Source organism: Hippoglossus hippoglossus, chromosome 1 (genome assembly GCF_009819705.1).
Source record: "Hippoglossus hippoglossus isolate fHipHip1 chromosome 1, fHipHip1.pri, whole genome shotgun sequence".
NCBI lineage: Eukaryota > Metazoa > Chordata > Actinopteri > Pleuronectiformes > Pleuronectidae > Hippoglossus > Hippoglossus hippoglossus.
Genome location: NC_047151.1, coordinates 25,286,521 through 25,301,831, shown reverse-complemented (window position 1 = coordinate 25,301,831; position 15,311 = coordinate 25,286,521). Strand labels below are relative to the sequence as shown.

Genomic DNA, 15,311 nt, shown 5'->3' with positions numbered 1-15,311 from the left:
AGAAAATTCTCATGTAAAGTATAAAAGCGTAAAGGTACCTCAGAATTGTACCGAAGTACAGTGAACGACTGTTATATTCCACCGCAGTCCTTTGGTCAAACGTTTGACCAAAGGACTGTGGTGGAATATAACACTGTAACACGAGTAAGGAAGCTTTTTATATTTGAGGACATGGCCGAGGAATAAAAATGATCTGGGTTAATGAGACCTAGAAGCAGGTAGAGTCTCAAACAGTGATGGATGGATTCTGTTCCTGAACTGAGGGGCGAGAGGTGCACTTATTTAAATAATGAAAATAATGTGGCAGGAGAAAAGACCTTTTCACAGCAGTAACTGAGTTGGCAGATGACATGAGGAAAAAGGTTTATATGGTTTATATAAAGTATATTTTGAGTAATTAGGTGCTTAAATTAAATTATTTCATAAATAATAGAATAGATTGTAAGTCGAGTTTAGGTGAATCACAAACAGAAACACACAGAAACAAATGATTCACAATAACTTGATTTACTTTCTTTAACACTATAGTGCAAACAAGAAACAATGGAGCCAACTGTACACTAGACATACTGTTACACATGATTACTACCATATTGCTTGTTATGTGAAAGATATTTATGTGCACATAGTAATAAAGTGTATTATATTTGCTATTTTCTTGTCTGTCAGATTACTGTAAACTTCCCAGGTGACATTATTGGTTATTTACCACTAACGGTTGCTGTTTCGGTCTCCCCAGAGGTTTTGTTGGGGGCTTTGGCTTCTTGTTGTGATTCTTCAGATGCTTTCGATAACCTTGATCGTAATGGAAGCACTTGCCACATTTATCACACGTGTAGGGTTTCTCCCCAGTGTGAACTCGTAGGTGAACTTTCAGAGCCGATGCTCTGGCATAGCTTTTGCCGCAGATTGAGCAGAGATGAGGTCGCTCGCCGGTGTGAGTTTTCAGGTGCACATTGAGGTGGGAGGATTGTGCAAATGTCCTCCCACACTGGACACAGTGGAAATTCTTCTCTCCAGTGTGCGTCAACTCGTGTTTTCGGAGAGAACCTGCGGAGATGCAGCTCTTTCCGCACTCTGAACAGAGAAAAGTTGGCTCTACGGCGTGAGTGCGCATGTGCATTTTTAAATAATATTTGTCTTTGAATGTCTTGGTGCAGTCAGGACACGCGTAAGGCTTTTTGTGAGTGTCTCTGTGTTCTTCCAGCTGTTGTTTCTGAGGGAACTCCATCCCACACTCTCCACACACATGAACTGTCACAGGAGCGGCTTTAGGGGGAGTCTCTCGAACTAATGACCAAATCTTTACCTCTCCTGTGAGAAAAACAAACACAGTTATTTCTCTAACATCATTGTTGTGCAACTTTCTGAACTGAAAAACAAATGATAATACACACGTGTATTGAAAAGAAAGAGTTGGACTTCTTGTGAACTCTGACCTTTGTGGACTTTCATGTGAGTTTTGAGGTTTCCGCTCTGGGTGAATCCTCTTCCACATATGAAGCACTTGTATGGTTTTTTGCCCGAGTGAATCACAAGGTGTCGCCTCAGACCCGAGTTGTGAGGGAAGACCTTTCCACAGGTCGGACAGTTGGCCTTCTTCTTGGGTCGGTGCGGCCCCTGGTATTGTCTCGGCTCCACTGAAGGATTTTCCAGAGGCTGTTCATCCTCAGATTCGAGCCGTTCTGGAGTTTGTCCTTAGGAAGAAAAACACAAGCAAGTGAAAATATGACAAAGCAATGAGTCTGAGGTGATATTCTATTAATACTGATAATCTCTCAATCAAACTGCATCACTGGCAGCTTTTATCCAGCAACTAGATATTAAGTACAGAAAGAAAACTCAATCTGACTCACCTTCAGGTGCTGGGCTGTGATCCTGGGCCGGTTTTGTAGGAGTCGGCTCAACATGGTGAATAATCTCTGCAGCTCTCTTGCTCAGGAGCGTTTTCTCTGATGTGGCGTCCTGTGGCTGATGTGAGCTGAGATCCAGCTCTGAGGGCGGCGCTACAGAAGAAGTCACAGTAACAATATTATGCTGAAGATCATTTAATGTTCCCAAACCGAAGTGATTGTTTTGTTACTGGATATTATTACAACTTCACACAACTTTTGATTAAAGGAAAGATAAAAAAAGAAGAAGATTGTTATAGAGTTCAATACTCAGCGAGCTCACCGTCCACACCTGAAGACACCGTGTGTAAAAGTGTAAAAAGATCATATCGGCCGATTTTTATCAGCCAACTGATAAATCGATCGGGCTCCAGTCTCAATATTTGAAGCCCAATGAAGTGCTTGCACGAGACAATGCAAATCTGAACTGACTAAAACTATTTACTCTCTGTAAAGGTGTGTAAAGTTGTGTAAACACATGTTAATCTTTATTTGTTTAGAGGAAGTCTCTGTGTGTAAGTGTTCCTAGACGACTTGTTTTACAACGTTTAGTCAGTGACTCAACAGACGCCCCGAGATCAGGAGGCTTCCAGGATGGGACATGGACCAAACTAATGTGACAAATAAAATGTTCTTACCAGAGTTGGTCGGATCCCATTCTCCTCTTGAGTTGATCAAACCATTTTCTGTCTCTGCTTCCTCTTGCCCCTTCGACATGACGCTGGTCTTTATAGTGTGTGTGGTCATATGAGACTTGACGTGTCTCATCAGATAAAAGTTCATCCCACAGACAGGGCAGACAAACGGCTTCCTTACAGAGTGACTTCGCAGGTGAAGGATTAGAGGGTTTTGAGAGGTGAACCGCTTCCGACAGTGGACACATTTGTACGGTTTAACTCCACTTTGGTGTTTCTTGGCCTTTTGGCACAGACGACTTCGAGTTCTGAGCTGTTTCCTCCAAATCATGTGTGGTGTTCCAGGTTTTTCTGCTGCGGTGGGATTGTCCTTGTCACCAGGACAAAGTGTGAATCCTTCTCTCGTCTCAACTGCGACCTCCGAAGCTTCTTTACTCTCTTCCTCCCCAGTTTGTATCTGTACTGAAACTATTTCCCATTCAGTCTCAGATATGCTCTGATCTCGAGCATGGTCCCTGCCATCGCCACGTCCGGGTTGGTTTCTAGTGATGTAAGTGACATCACTGGCACTTACGCTGCACTCGGGTAAATGATTAGATGTGGCTCCACATCTGTGGACAGATGCAGATGATTCCTAAACAGAGTAACATAAAGTAAATATAAACTAAGTAGGCCCATGTCAAAAAAAGACAAGTATGTTCTCTGTATGTTCACGACAAATACAGAAAATAGCAGATGTGAAGTTATTGGAGTCTGCTGCTCGTCAGTGGTGATGGATCTTCACAAAGCACTCAACTACAGCAGGTGCATCACTTTTTCCGGTCCCCTGGAAACATTTACTTTGTCGTTTTCGCAATTTGAACAAGTTTGTTTTCTATTCGTAATGCTTTGTTAATTTGCAGTACATTGAGCTCTCTCAGCCACCGTAAAACTTTGAGTTTACACTTGTATGAAATGTGCTGCATAAATAAACTTGACTTAAATCGCAATCTGCTTTGGTTGAAAACAAATAAAACTGTAATGAATAGTTAGGATTTCTTTAACATTTTAGTGAAAGTGACTAGGAACGAACTTCATGTTATGATACCATGTAATAGTTCTCAGTGAGTAGTACTTAGTGATGTAGATATTTGTGTTTTAGAACTGCATCACATCATTTTTACATCTTTTAAATAAAAACTGCCAATGGCTGTATTTTAATAACATACCTGTGATCCTGTTTACACACATGACAACACGCATCACGTGTCTTAAAGCCTCTTCTCTGCACAGGACACGTTTCTCTCGAGTTAGCAAAACAGAGAAGTTAGCACAACACAGTCCACTGGTGTGCTAGCTAAAGGGTCGGTTAGCTGAGGGCTAGCTAGCATGCTACATTGAGGAGGGGAGAATACATTCAGCTCACCTGACTCATGGCGGATTAACAACCAGGACGTTGACTTTGACTCACTTCCCCGAGTCCCTGCATCGCCACAGTGGGAGTGTGTAGAAGGTTGTTTATGTGTGAGGTGGCTGTGGAGGCTGTTAGCATGAGGAGCTAACACAGGGGGAGGTGGGCGACGTGCAGGGTTGCCAGGTTGGTCAGAGGAAAATAAGGAAAACCAAGCTGACACCTGCTGAGATATGTGAAATATTCCTCTTTTTTTATAATCTGGGAGAAAAGTTTAATACTGTTTTTATAGAATTACACGTGGATCTGTTGTTTTTTAACCTTAAAAACATACACTAACATAAAATCCACATGTCCACATTCCTGCCAAGATATTTGAAGATTAATTATAGGGAATATTCATATTATTAATTATAACTTCAATGTAAATAGATGTATACACTAATATTTCAAAATATATTCGTATTAATGTATAGTAACAGCTAACAAGCCTTGTTTTTATGTCTCATCTTCTACTTAAACCCTTTTGATGAATTGTAAAATTGTTTTTATTTGCATACCACTGTTCCTATTAGACGTTGTGATTATTATGATTGCAAAATAAGAATAAAATGTTGATCACATTAGCTAATGGCCAGTTAATATGAAATCCTCTGGGACCATATAGTAACCATGTGGTTTTATGAGTGACCTGAGTTTTTATCCTTTTCCTTGACTGCTGTGATACTTCTAATGATTAAGTGTCCTCGTTTGTTAAAATTGATCTAACTTATCATAAACGAACCACAAGCTGATGCATTATGTAATTTGCACAAGTGTTGCACTGGTAGATCCTTGTTATTAAGGCTACATCCACCCTAACTCAAAAGTTTCCCCATCCTGCTCCTCCCTCCTCATTCAAATGAAGATCAATTTTAATCGGATAATTAAAAAAAGAAAAACAGCCCTATGTCCACACAGCAATTCAGAAATCAGGAAATTCTGACGGGCCGAATTAAATAAATGTGATTGGCAGATTGAAATGGCACAGAATAAATTTGACCAATTAAAATTAAAATTGAACAAATAACCGACTGACAAACTGAAAAGTTATGACCAAACCAAATGATCAGTGTTACAGCAACAGACGTCATATAATGAGCTGAATGGAAATTATCTGTATATTAATGATGTAGACAAAGGTTAACATGACTATCTGAGGGTCAAACAGCGGATTAAACATGAAGATAATGGGTGAAAATCACAGATGTGATGGGGATGAATCCTTCTGCATTATATTACTTGTAGAGATAAGTTTTCACTTTAAAATTGTAGTCTCGTAATGTGGCTCTACTGAAAGAAACGTCACCCTGTCAATCCAAACTGAAATACATTAATAACTATAAAATGGATTAACGTTTTAATTTCGTACAGAGGCACATTGTCCTGACGACTTTGAACATCTTCTGACTTTCTCTCTGGAGCCAAAGTGATGTCAACATTTGTGCTTCACAGTAAAATACACAAGATTGTTGGGTGGCTTTACCTCAAATGAAATTTGCTGTAGATTTTAAAGATCCCTTTGACTCTGTTGGTTGATCAGTGTCAAAAATCACTACCTGTGTTGGTAATAATTATGATACAAGACATAGATCATTAAGAAGTCAAAGGCGGTGAATGCTTGCTGATGTTTTAGTTCAGTGTGTCATGTTGTGCTTTTAATATCAACTCTCAAAGGACGATCTACAAGTTGATTGTAGAAGATAATCCTCATATTTCAAGATGTAAGGAAACAATATTTCAAATGCGGCAAAAAGTAACAGATGCATTTCTGAAAACATGGATTTAAAAATAATGGATATTGTGCATAATTTTTTTAACATCAAATATTGATATTTGGCATGCAGGATACAAAGGCACTGGAATTGTACAGATGGGCTACTAGAGTTATGCATAAAAACATGAATACTGGAAAGACAACACAGAAAGCTTCCAAATTAATCTTCGCACAGACTCTGTCGCGGATATTTGCTAGAAACAGTAATCATCTACACTGTAGGTGGGAGGAATGGAAGGAACTTTTACTGCAATTTTACTGCAATATTTTCAAGCACAGTTAACAACATAAAAATGCACGAATAGGACAACCGTTAGATGTCCAGTTGGGCCTGTTGCTTCGGTCTGCCGAGCTGTCGGGTCGGTCCGATGCGTCTTCCAGCATGTGTGCGCTGATGCTGCCGCAGACCCTGGCGGTAAATGAAGCTCTTCCCACATTCTCCGCACTCGTAGGGTCTCTCTCCGGTGTGAAGCCTGTGGTGCACCTTCAGCTCCTCAGCTCGAGAGTAGCCTTTCCCACACACACTACAAATGAAGGGCCTGTCTTTAATGTGAGTCTGGTAGTGTGCTGTCAGGTAAGAGTTTATCCGGAACGTCTTCCCGCAAATGGAACACGCGAACGGCCGTTCCTCGGAGTGCTGCATCTCATGCAGCTTGAGAGAGGAAGCCGTGTGGAAGCCTCTGCCGCACTGCGAGCAGAGGAACGGTCTCTCCCCAGTGTGGATGCGCTGGTGGATTTGTATGTAGCTCTCATTGATGAACCTCTTGCCACAGTCAGGACACGGGTAGGGCTTCTCCTTGATGTGCGATTTCATGTGTTCTTCCAGCTTTTCTTTTTCGTCGAACTGAACACCGCAGCGGCGGCAGAAGAGAAGCTGCGATGTGCTGTGCGCGACGGTGTCCGACTCAGCAGCTGTCGGTGTGTGTGCGGTAATGTGGTGAGCTTGTAAAGCAGACTGACTCTCAAAGTCTTTTCCACAGTCCAGGCAATGGAGGGACGATCTGATCCTGGACTCCCCCGGCAGAGACTTTAAGTATTCAGAGAGTTCAGACGCGATGGGATTCACCTCATCGTCAAAGTCCACGACGCCTTTACTACCTTCAGAGAGACGAGGACGAGACAAAGTATGTTTTCATTTCTTCGGAAATAAAATTTGCATTAATTAGGATTTAGCCTTAAAAGTTTGACTTTAACTTATATGTGGTTTATATATATATATGTCGGTGTTCCAACGTGTCTTTGGGTAAGATACTGAACCTCCAATGGATTTGCAGACAGTGTATGAATGATCTGTAATCATCTAGAAAAATTGCTGCTGTGTGTGAATGCAACTTGTCCTGTAAAGCACTCTGAGTGGTCAATAAGACTGGAAAAGCACCAATCCATCCATTTACCATTCACAAACACAGGTGTGTTACTTCTTGATAGTCCTATTTTTTGCATGTAATTTCCAAGAAATTTTCATTTGTTTAGTTTTACCTAATAAAAAAAGACTGATACAATGTGTACACTATCTCTAAATCCCTACAAAGGTTTGATTGCATCCGTTTGAGCCCATACGTTAGACTCCTGGTCAAATGGTTTAAAGATCTCACCTAAGTGGACTTTGTAGTGCGTTTTGAGGTTTCCCTTCTGGTTAAAGCCCCGGCCACAGATGGAGCAGTTGTACGGTTTCTCTCCTGTGTGGACCAGCTCGTGCCTCTCCAGTTTGTAGGCGTGAGGAAATTCTTTGCCACACACGGAGCAGTGGTACTCGATCTTTTCTTTGGGCGTCTTCAGGAGCTCAGGAGGTATTTCCACTGGCACACGAACCATCTTTCTGCCAGGGTTCTTCTTCCCTGAGTGGGCGAAAAACTTATGTGAAATTACAACGTTAGGCTGCTAGTGTAACGATTACAAACCAAACTTACTGGAACCATGAACAATTGAACATGCATCAGTGTGATAAAAACTACCTTAAACAACAGAAAAGTTATTGAACGTGTTTGACCCAGGTCCCAGCTGCTAACACGGAGGAGTCAGTAACTATTCTGCAGCCACCCACTAGGGTGCGATCAAGATATTAGGGTTAGCCGCCACCTGCAGGCAACAAAAGTAATAACTGCTGCAATTTCACAGTGCGCCACCTGCGGGCAGTGAGTGTTACTGCCTGTGTTGACATTTCACTTGCTCTTACCAGTTTTCCCACCTCCATCAGCAGATTGTTTGGTATCTTTCCGTCTTTTGTAAGGTCGCTTTGCTGTCAAACAGAAAAATATGTTGGAATGTGTTAAAGAAGTGTCAACTCAATAAAAACCCAACCGTACTAGTGAACAAAATTGTATTTTGTCCTACCTGTGGCACGAGGGACAGTTTTGGGGTTTGGGGTTTCCGATTCCACTATGGTGGGGAAGTTGATCTTTCTTCGGGTACGCCTTGATACTATAATCAATAACAAAATATATTATAACAAACACTGTCAGATAAATAAACACATCTCCATTAAAGTTCAGAGGAACACTCACTTCCAGGCTCTGCCTCCAAATCTTCAGACAACGGTGGTGTTTCTGAAATCTTTCTTCTGCCTCTTCTCTTTGCTTGGTGATATAAAAAGAACGGCAGAAGATATTTCAGTATGGAAAACGACACAGTTTATGGTAATGAATGACTTCTGAGTACAAGACTGTAATAAAACTAATCTTATCCTGTCTCCTCTGAAACCTCATCATGTCCTAATTGAACCTACGTAGTGAAGGTGCTCAGTCCACTCACCAGGATTTGCAGGAACCTGTTTATCAGAGACGCCCCGTGATTTTATTTCTGAGACCTTTTTCTTTCTTCTGTGTCTCTTTCCTGCAAACGTCACGTGGAAGAAAATATCACATCAGAACTGAGACAACTATCATATACACAACCTGAACAGTTTTTTATTATTCCTTCTGATTTACATTTACCACGGTAAAAAGGGGAAACGGTTGCCATCTTTACTACTCTCTCTTTCTCCTCCCCTTCTTCCCTTTCTTCATCGTCTCCCACAGACACAACTTCCATGATGAGCGTTGGACTACTGTTGTCTCTCTGGCTTTGGCTTTGCAGCTGAGACTCGGACAAGCTGACACCCTGTGATCATAATCATTAAAAACCATCAGAATTATACCCTCCCTGAGTAAACAGCACTTTAGCACTGAAAACACAGCAGAGTTAGTTACATTATTATGACAGTTAGCTCTACTGCAAATGCAACTGGCAAAGGATTAATCTGTTTACTGTATCTAACCAGCAGTGACACTGAAGACTGGCTCCTCTGTTTACTAAGTTTTTTACAAAGTACAATGTCATCTAGTCATGTCGAGACGTCCCCGTTGACAAACTATGGAAGCTCCATAGCTAAATTCATTTGCTTATCCATTTGCATTGTGGAATTAATAAATGATTTATATAAATTACCTTGCTCTGCTGAGGACTTTCTGTGCAATCAGAGCGTCGGTCAGGACCTGCAAAAAGCAAAATGATCAGGCTCAGGCTCAAATACACCTGACAGGTTGAAGAATAAAGCCAATGTAAACTAAATTCATATTTTGCTCATGTTGTGAGTTACAACCAACCATCAAACAGTAAACGTGAACATGACGACAGAAAAGAAAAGCATAGTCCTCATGAATTTAAATGTATCTAGTTGTTGATGTCTAGAATGGGCCTCTTTTCCAACTCCTATTTAAAATATTCTTCCACAAATAATCTTTAAAACGTCCATGGGAAGCTGAAACACAATTAGTCCCTTCAGTAAATAAATGTGTAGTATTTGCAGAAGTGAGTGCTATCAGTCAGGATGTTGTAATGAATAACTTACTTGCATCCCATTCAACCACTTCTCCATCGGAGTTGATTAAACCTCCGATTTCGTCATCTGGTTCCTCCTCTTCCCCGGCCTGCAGACGAACAGTCAGGTGGAGGGTTTGTCCTTCCAAGTTTGAAGATGCCCTTTTGAGTCCATGTGATGCAAGGGGCTTATGTTCAGGTGAATCCTAAGTACAGAACACAGTGAGATATGGTAATTAATCTTTTGCTGTAATGTTTGCTACTAAAAGCATTTTAAATCGAATTAAACAAAGTGAAGGATTGCATCCAGAGGACATATACAACATAGAATTTGCTAAAGGAAAAAACTAAAACTGAAAAAGAAGGATATAGGACATAGGTCAGGACAGAGGATGGGTAGCAGTTTATAAAACACTTCCCAGGAGGTGAAACAAGGTGAAGCTAATAAATACCAACGTTTAACAGTGGCTGATTGAGAAAACTTCCTATTTAATGATTAATCCAGGTTTGAGATTCATGGCAGCGACAGAAGGGTTCAAACAGGAGAGATAATTAGTGTGTCCAGGAATATCCAAAGACCGGGGTGCTTTGACAACGTATGCAAAAACAGCCCCAGTACCACAGAGACATGCTATACCCTCTGATTTGCATCTCTGCAGAGAAGGATTCATATTGCAGCAGGATATTAACCCCACACACACCTCCAAGCAGCGTGAGAACTACTTGAAGACCAAAGAAGATCAATGAGTCCTGGGCATCACGGTCTTATCCTCCACAGTCACCTGACCTCAACCACACTGAACCTTTATGGTGACACTACTACACAACTACTAGATGAGTAAAAAACACACAAGAGAAAGGAGATTATGAATAATATTTGCATGTTGTTAAAAAACTAATATAATTCTACATACTGTTTGGCAAAGTGCTGGTGTTTTGGTCTCATGTAGTTCCGCCTCTGTTGGCAAAGATGTGCTTTGTTTTACGCTCTGGTCTGGGACATAGCAGCCGTCCTCAGCATGTGTTCTCTGGCGGGAGCTCATGTTCCTTTTGTGACTGAGGGTCGTCTCACGGACCGGGAAGGAGAACGATTTCTCTCCTGTGTTGCTGCCCTCATCCACCGTCTCATGTTCCGGCACCTTCCAGTAAACACAGGAGAGCTCAGGTTTGGCATCAGAGTCGATGAGTATGTGTCTCTTCCGCCCGTCTCTGGCAGAGGAGCTCTGGTCGTAGAGAGCAGGGCCACTCGACTCCTCTGAGCCTTTCTCCACTGGATTAACTCTCTGAAGTCTCTTTTCATCGTTTGAACTGGAGCTGTCTTTCCTTTGTGCTGAAGTTTCCTCTTTTTCTCCCCCTGAGCAGTAGCTCTCATCTGTATCAAACAAAGCAAAGCAAAACCAAATGTGACAAATCATGACTGAGTAACTGTGTGTGTGTGTCATCTAATAAGGTGATGGATGCTGATATTGAAGATTTTCCACTCACGATTATCACTCACAGTCCAGCCGTCCTCTTCCTCTTTGATGATGACATGAATCTCTGGTGTCTCACATTCATAGTCAGGACTTGCTTGTGCTTTTTTGGGATCGTGATGTGGCAAGTTCCGCTCGTCATCATTTTCACCGAGACTCAACGGATCTTGGAGTTCAGGATCCTATGAAGACATTTAGGACAGAGACGCTCACACTCAGTAACGGAAGCACAGAGTAACAAACCACAGGGCAGTGGTAATGAGGGGGGTGGGTTTCATCTGGTGGTGCAAACATGTCAATTCTGGATATGCAAAGAGGGCGATGCACGTTGCATCTTTACAACTTTGGTGTGTTCAATAAATTGCTTCAAGAACATGACCCACATTAAAAGTCCTGTGGTCTCACACTAAATGTCTGATTCAATGTTTTTCTAACGCCAATCAGCCACAGGTCTGATGGTGATGGGGGCTTCTTGCTCTCACCACATCCTGTCAACACACTTTCAGTTCACAGATGTGCAACATATCACAAGATCTGATAATATGCTTTTCTTTTTAAGTACAGTTATCTTTATGGTGCTTATTGGGACCTGCAGCACCTTGCTGGCCAGTAATAAACTCCTACTTGTACTTGTATATAGTGTATTACTGTGGCACTACTTTTGCAGAGAGACATATACACACTCAGCTGGCGGTTTACTGGGTAAAGTCAAACTAATGCACCTCAATACAAAAGTCCTGCAAACACTCCCCCTTCAGCAATGCATTTTATTTCATATTTACTATTCCAGGCTAACAAGTATCTATCTTAAAGTTATGATTTGCTATTCATACGAAGTCAGTTGTTCACCCTTAATATTAATGGTTTGTCCATATGGTGCCTCCAGTCTTAAATGCATGGCAGCAATAACAAGCCAGTGCAGCCTTTAATAAACTTACTATAATTATCCTCCACAGCTCGAGCTCACGTTATGTTTGACATTTGCTTCACCACCTTAACATTTAGCGGATAGATCAAGTGGAGAGTGACGAGTTGAAGTCGTTACAGGACGCAAACGCTAGTTAGTTTACAACAAACGCCATCAGCTAACCAGCTAGCATTAAAGCTACTCTCTCCATTCTAGTTAGAGCTAATGCTACACGCAAGGAGCTAACGGGGCTTCGGAGACATGTAGACCGGTGTTAGGCCGGAGGGACCCCGCAGCTAACAGGCTAACTTCTTCTAACCCTCTGCGGGTGAAATGATCCAGAAATCGGGACAACGACCAGCAGCTCAGATCCGCCCCGGGCAGCAGCTACGTTACCTCGAACATAGTGCGACGTGACCGCCGGGTGTGATGGCTGTCATAAGAAGAGCAGGACGGACAGAGAGCGAAGAAGAGTTGTGGCGGTGTTGTTGGACGGATCAGCTGTCATGGACTACACCTCCTGTCTGTCTTCCTGTCTGTCTGCCTGTCTGTCTCTCTGTCTGTCTCTCCCTCTGTCTGTCTGTCTGTCTGTCTGTCTGCCTGTCTCTCTCTCTGTCTGTCTGCCTGTCTCTCTCTCTCTCTGTCTGCCTGTCTCTCTCTCTGTCTGTCTGCCTGTCTCTCTCTCTGTCTGTCTGCCTGTCTCTCTCTCTGTCTCTCTGCCTGTCTCTCTGCCTGTCTCTCTCTCTGTCTCTCTCTCTGTCTCTCTGTCTCTAGTAGCTAAACTGTGATACGACACCACTTCTTCTTCAACTGATTTGTTCCCTTCTTTTCGTTTTTTAGGTCACCGGCTGGAGGGCGCACACCGCCCCCTGCTGGAAAGCACAGGGAAGATAAATAGATAAATAGATAGATAGATAGATAGAGGTTGTGTCTGTGTTTTTATAGTATGTATGTATGTATCTATGAATACAGTATGTATGTATGTATTTATGTAAAGTATGTATGTATGTATGTATTTATGTAAAGTATGTATGTATGTACAGATGTATAGTATAGATGTATAGGTAGTATATATGTATATACAGTAGGTATCTATGTACAGTATGTATGTATGTATGTATGTACAGATGTATAGTATAGATGTATAGGTAGTATGTATGTAAACCTCATCTGTGATTAAAGTATGACTTTGAAGTTGATCAAAGTTGGAATCCTCCTTTGATCAACTTCAAAGTCATACTAGTGTTGTAGAATGAAACAGATCATTGCAAATTAGCTCACCTATTTAAGAGAAACATTTGTCAGTGGAACCAGACATGACGACCGTGAGCCAACGTCAGACACACGAGAAACTTCTCTCCAGTGACTTTCGACCATCACAAGACAAGAGAATACTCTACAAAAACTTTTGTACACAGCTACAGAAGAAAGTACAATACAGAAACCTTCTTGCTACACTGCAGCACCTGTTAATCGACATGGAGAGGATCAACAGCTCAGGAGATGAGCAACACAAGTGCAGCATGAAGAAAAGGCTCCACCGAGCCCTCCAGGACTCGCAGAGGGAGATCCAGGAGCTGGCGGCTGAAAACGCCCGTCTGAAGGAGCTGGAGGCTGAAAGCGCCCGTCTGAAGGAGCTGGAGGCTGAAAGCGCCCGTCTGAAGGAGCTGGAGGCTGAAAACGCCTGGCTGAAGGAGCTGGAGGTACTAAACGGCCGACTGGAGGCTGAAAATGCCTTGCTGAAGGCTAAAAACGCCCGTCTGGAGGAGCTAGAGGCTGAAAATGCCTAGCTGAAGGCTGAAAATGCCCGGGTGAAAGACCTGGAGGCTGAAAACCAATGGCTGGAGAAGCTGAGGGCTGAAAACGCTGCTCTCAAAAAGCAGATCCCCATGGAAAATATTTCCTGGGGAGAAGAGAGGAAGAAGATGGTCGAGAAGTTGGAGTCTTCTACCTCACTTCTGTTGAAGTCCAAAGACGACCTGACCAGCTTGATTCAGCTTGTGGATTCTGAAAAAGCCCAAAAGAAGGAGCTGGAGAAGGAGCTCAGAAACATGAACATGAGCTTTAAAGTAAAAGAGGAAGAGGTCATCTCCCCGAATGCAGACCTGAAGCTCCAGCAGGACAAGCTACACTACATCCTCAAAAATGACGGCAGGTCCGAGGAAATAGAGGAGCTGCAAAACAAAATTGGAGACTTAGATGAAAGGAGGTCCACCGAGCACGAGGAGTCCCTAGAAAAGGAAATCAAGCTGGAGGACGCCATAAAACTCCCGATCCAGCAGAACATTGTGCTTCAGGTACGTTACACCAACTCATTCTGATTGAATAATATTGGATTGTTGATTTGTTTCCGATTCAGACTTTGAAAAAGAAAAGAGTGAAACTTATGTTGTCTCTGTGTTTTCAGGAACAGGCCTTGAAGACTGACAGCTACAAGGAGAGGGTCAAGAAGGAGAAAGAGGAGAAGAAAGAAAGGAAGAAGAGCGAGAAGGAGGAGAAGATGGAGAAGAAAGAAAGGAAGAAGGAGGAGAAGATGAAAAAGAAAGAAAGGAAGAAGAGAGAGAAGGAGGAGAATGAGGGGACGACGAGGAGGAGGTTCCCTTGTTTTCTCTTCAACTTCAAACCCTCGTAATCTCCTCTCCCATCCTTTCTCTCCCTCTGCCCTGTCAATCATCCCCTCATCCCAGCTCCCCCCACTACCTTACACCTTAACCCCCTCCCCTCCTTACCCTCTCCCCTCCCCTCCCCTCCTCCCCCTCCATCTACCTGTATGTGTTAGAAAATAAAAAAGAACGATCAATAACAGTGACCTTTCCTCTGTCTAGTGATTCCAGAAAGCTCTGTCAGTATGTGACTTGTATATCTCAAGAACTGTTCTTCTTATCAGCTACACACATGTTTATTCAAAGGCCGATTGAAGAGCAGTTTTTGTGACTGTTGTGATTTATTTTTTAATAAACTTTGAATAAACAGACAACCAGCGCTGTGGCTGATGTTTGGTCCACAATCAAAATGATGAAAACCAAACATTTATATGTAAAAAAAACCGAAATATCTATTTATACTTTATTCCTTTGTATTTTAGCTGGAAAACACACATTCTCCGCAGCACTATCCTTTTATTAGATTTAATTATATTATTTTGAAAGACACTGACAGACTATGTATCTACTTAACTAAGGTATGTTTACTTAGTTTTTCTGCTAATTATTCTGCATCAAAATATACAGAGGCTGTACATCACGTAATAACTCCGCTGCAGAGATCACATGGTTTTGTTGACACCCCATCGACAGCGGTGTCGGCTATCCTCACAACAAACTCTCTTTATGATGTAAACACATATATAGTGACATAAGAGATACAAAAATAAGAAATAAATTTAAACATGTGACTATCAT

General features: G+C 42.1%; 2 protein-coding genes across 2 annotated transcripts; both read right to left on the bottom strand.

The window, feature by feature from the left end:
• Positions 1 to 491: 491 nt before the first annotated feature.
• On the bottom strand, positions 492 to 4,138 carry LOC117760914 (gastrula zinc finger protein XlCGF58.1-like). Its single transcript, XM_034584328.1, has 5 exons — positions 3,933 to 4,138; positions 2,531 to 3,161; positions 1,857 to 2,006; positions 1,440 to 1,697; positions 492 to 1,314 (listed from the first exon to the last, which is right to left on the bottom strand). Exons 1-5 carry the CDS (start codon positions 3,939 to 3,941, stop codon positions 695 to 697), a joined length of 1,668 nt encoding a protein of 555 aa, XP_034440219.1. The 5' UTR covers positions 3,942 to 4,138; the 3' UTR covers positions 492 to 694.
• Positions 4,139 to 5,443: 1,305 nt separating this feature from the next.
• Positions 5,444 to 12,524, bottom strand: LOC117760855 (zinc finger protein 37-like). Its single transcript, XM_034584246.1, has 12 exons — positions 12,307 to 12,524; positions 11,017 to 11,185; positions 10,446 to 10,903; positions 9,563 to 9,737; positions 9,160 to 9,206; positions 8,667 to 8,832; positions 8,485 to 8,565; positions 8,238 to 8,309; positions 8,068 to 8,154; positions 7,910 to 7,972; positions 7,329 to 7,571; positions 5,444 to 6,831 (listed from the first exon to the last, which is right to left on the bottom strand). The coding sequence occupies exons 1-12, from the start codon at positions 12,313 to 12,315 to the stop codon at positions 6,047 to 6,049; spliced, it is 2,355 nt and encodes a 784-aa protein (XP_034440137.1). The 5' UTR covers positions 12,316 to 12,524; the 3' UTR covers positions 5,444 to 6,046.
• Positions 12,525 to 15,311: the final 2,787 nt, after the last annotated feature.

Bases quoted from the DNA above. Each gene is read 5' to 3' on its own strand.
- LOC117760855 (XM_034584246.1), bottom strand. The intron at 7,572-7,909 runs GTAAGAGCAAGT...TCGCCCACTCAG, and splicing joins TGATGGAGGTGGGAAAACTG to GGAAGAAGAACCCTGGCAGA. The intron at 6,832-7,328 runs GTGAGATCTTTA...GTCTCTCTGAAG, and splicing joins GCACTACAAAGTCCACTTAG to GTAGTAAAGGCGTCGTGGAC.
- LOC117760914 (XM_034584328.1), bottom strand. The intron at 2,007-2,530 runs GTAAGAACATTT...CTTCTTCTGTAG, and splicing joins ATGGGATCCGACCAACTCTG to CGCCGCCCTCAGAGCTGGAT. The intron at 1,698-1,856 runs GTGAGTCAGATT...TTTCTTCCTAAG, and splicing joins TCACAGCCCAGCACCTGAAG to GACAAACTCCAGAACGGCTC.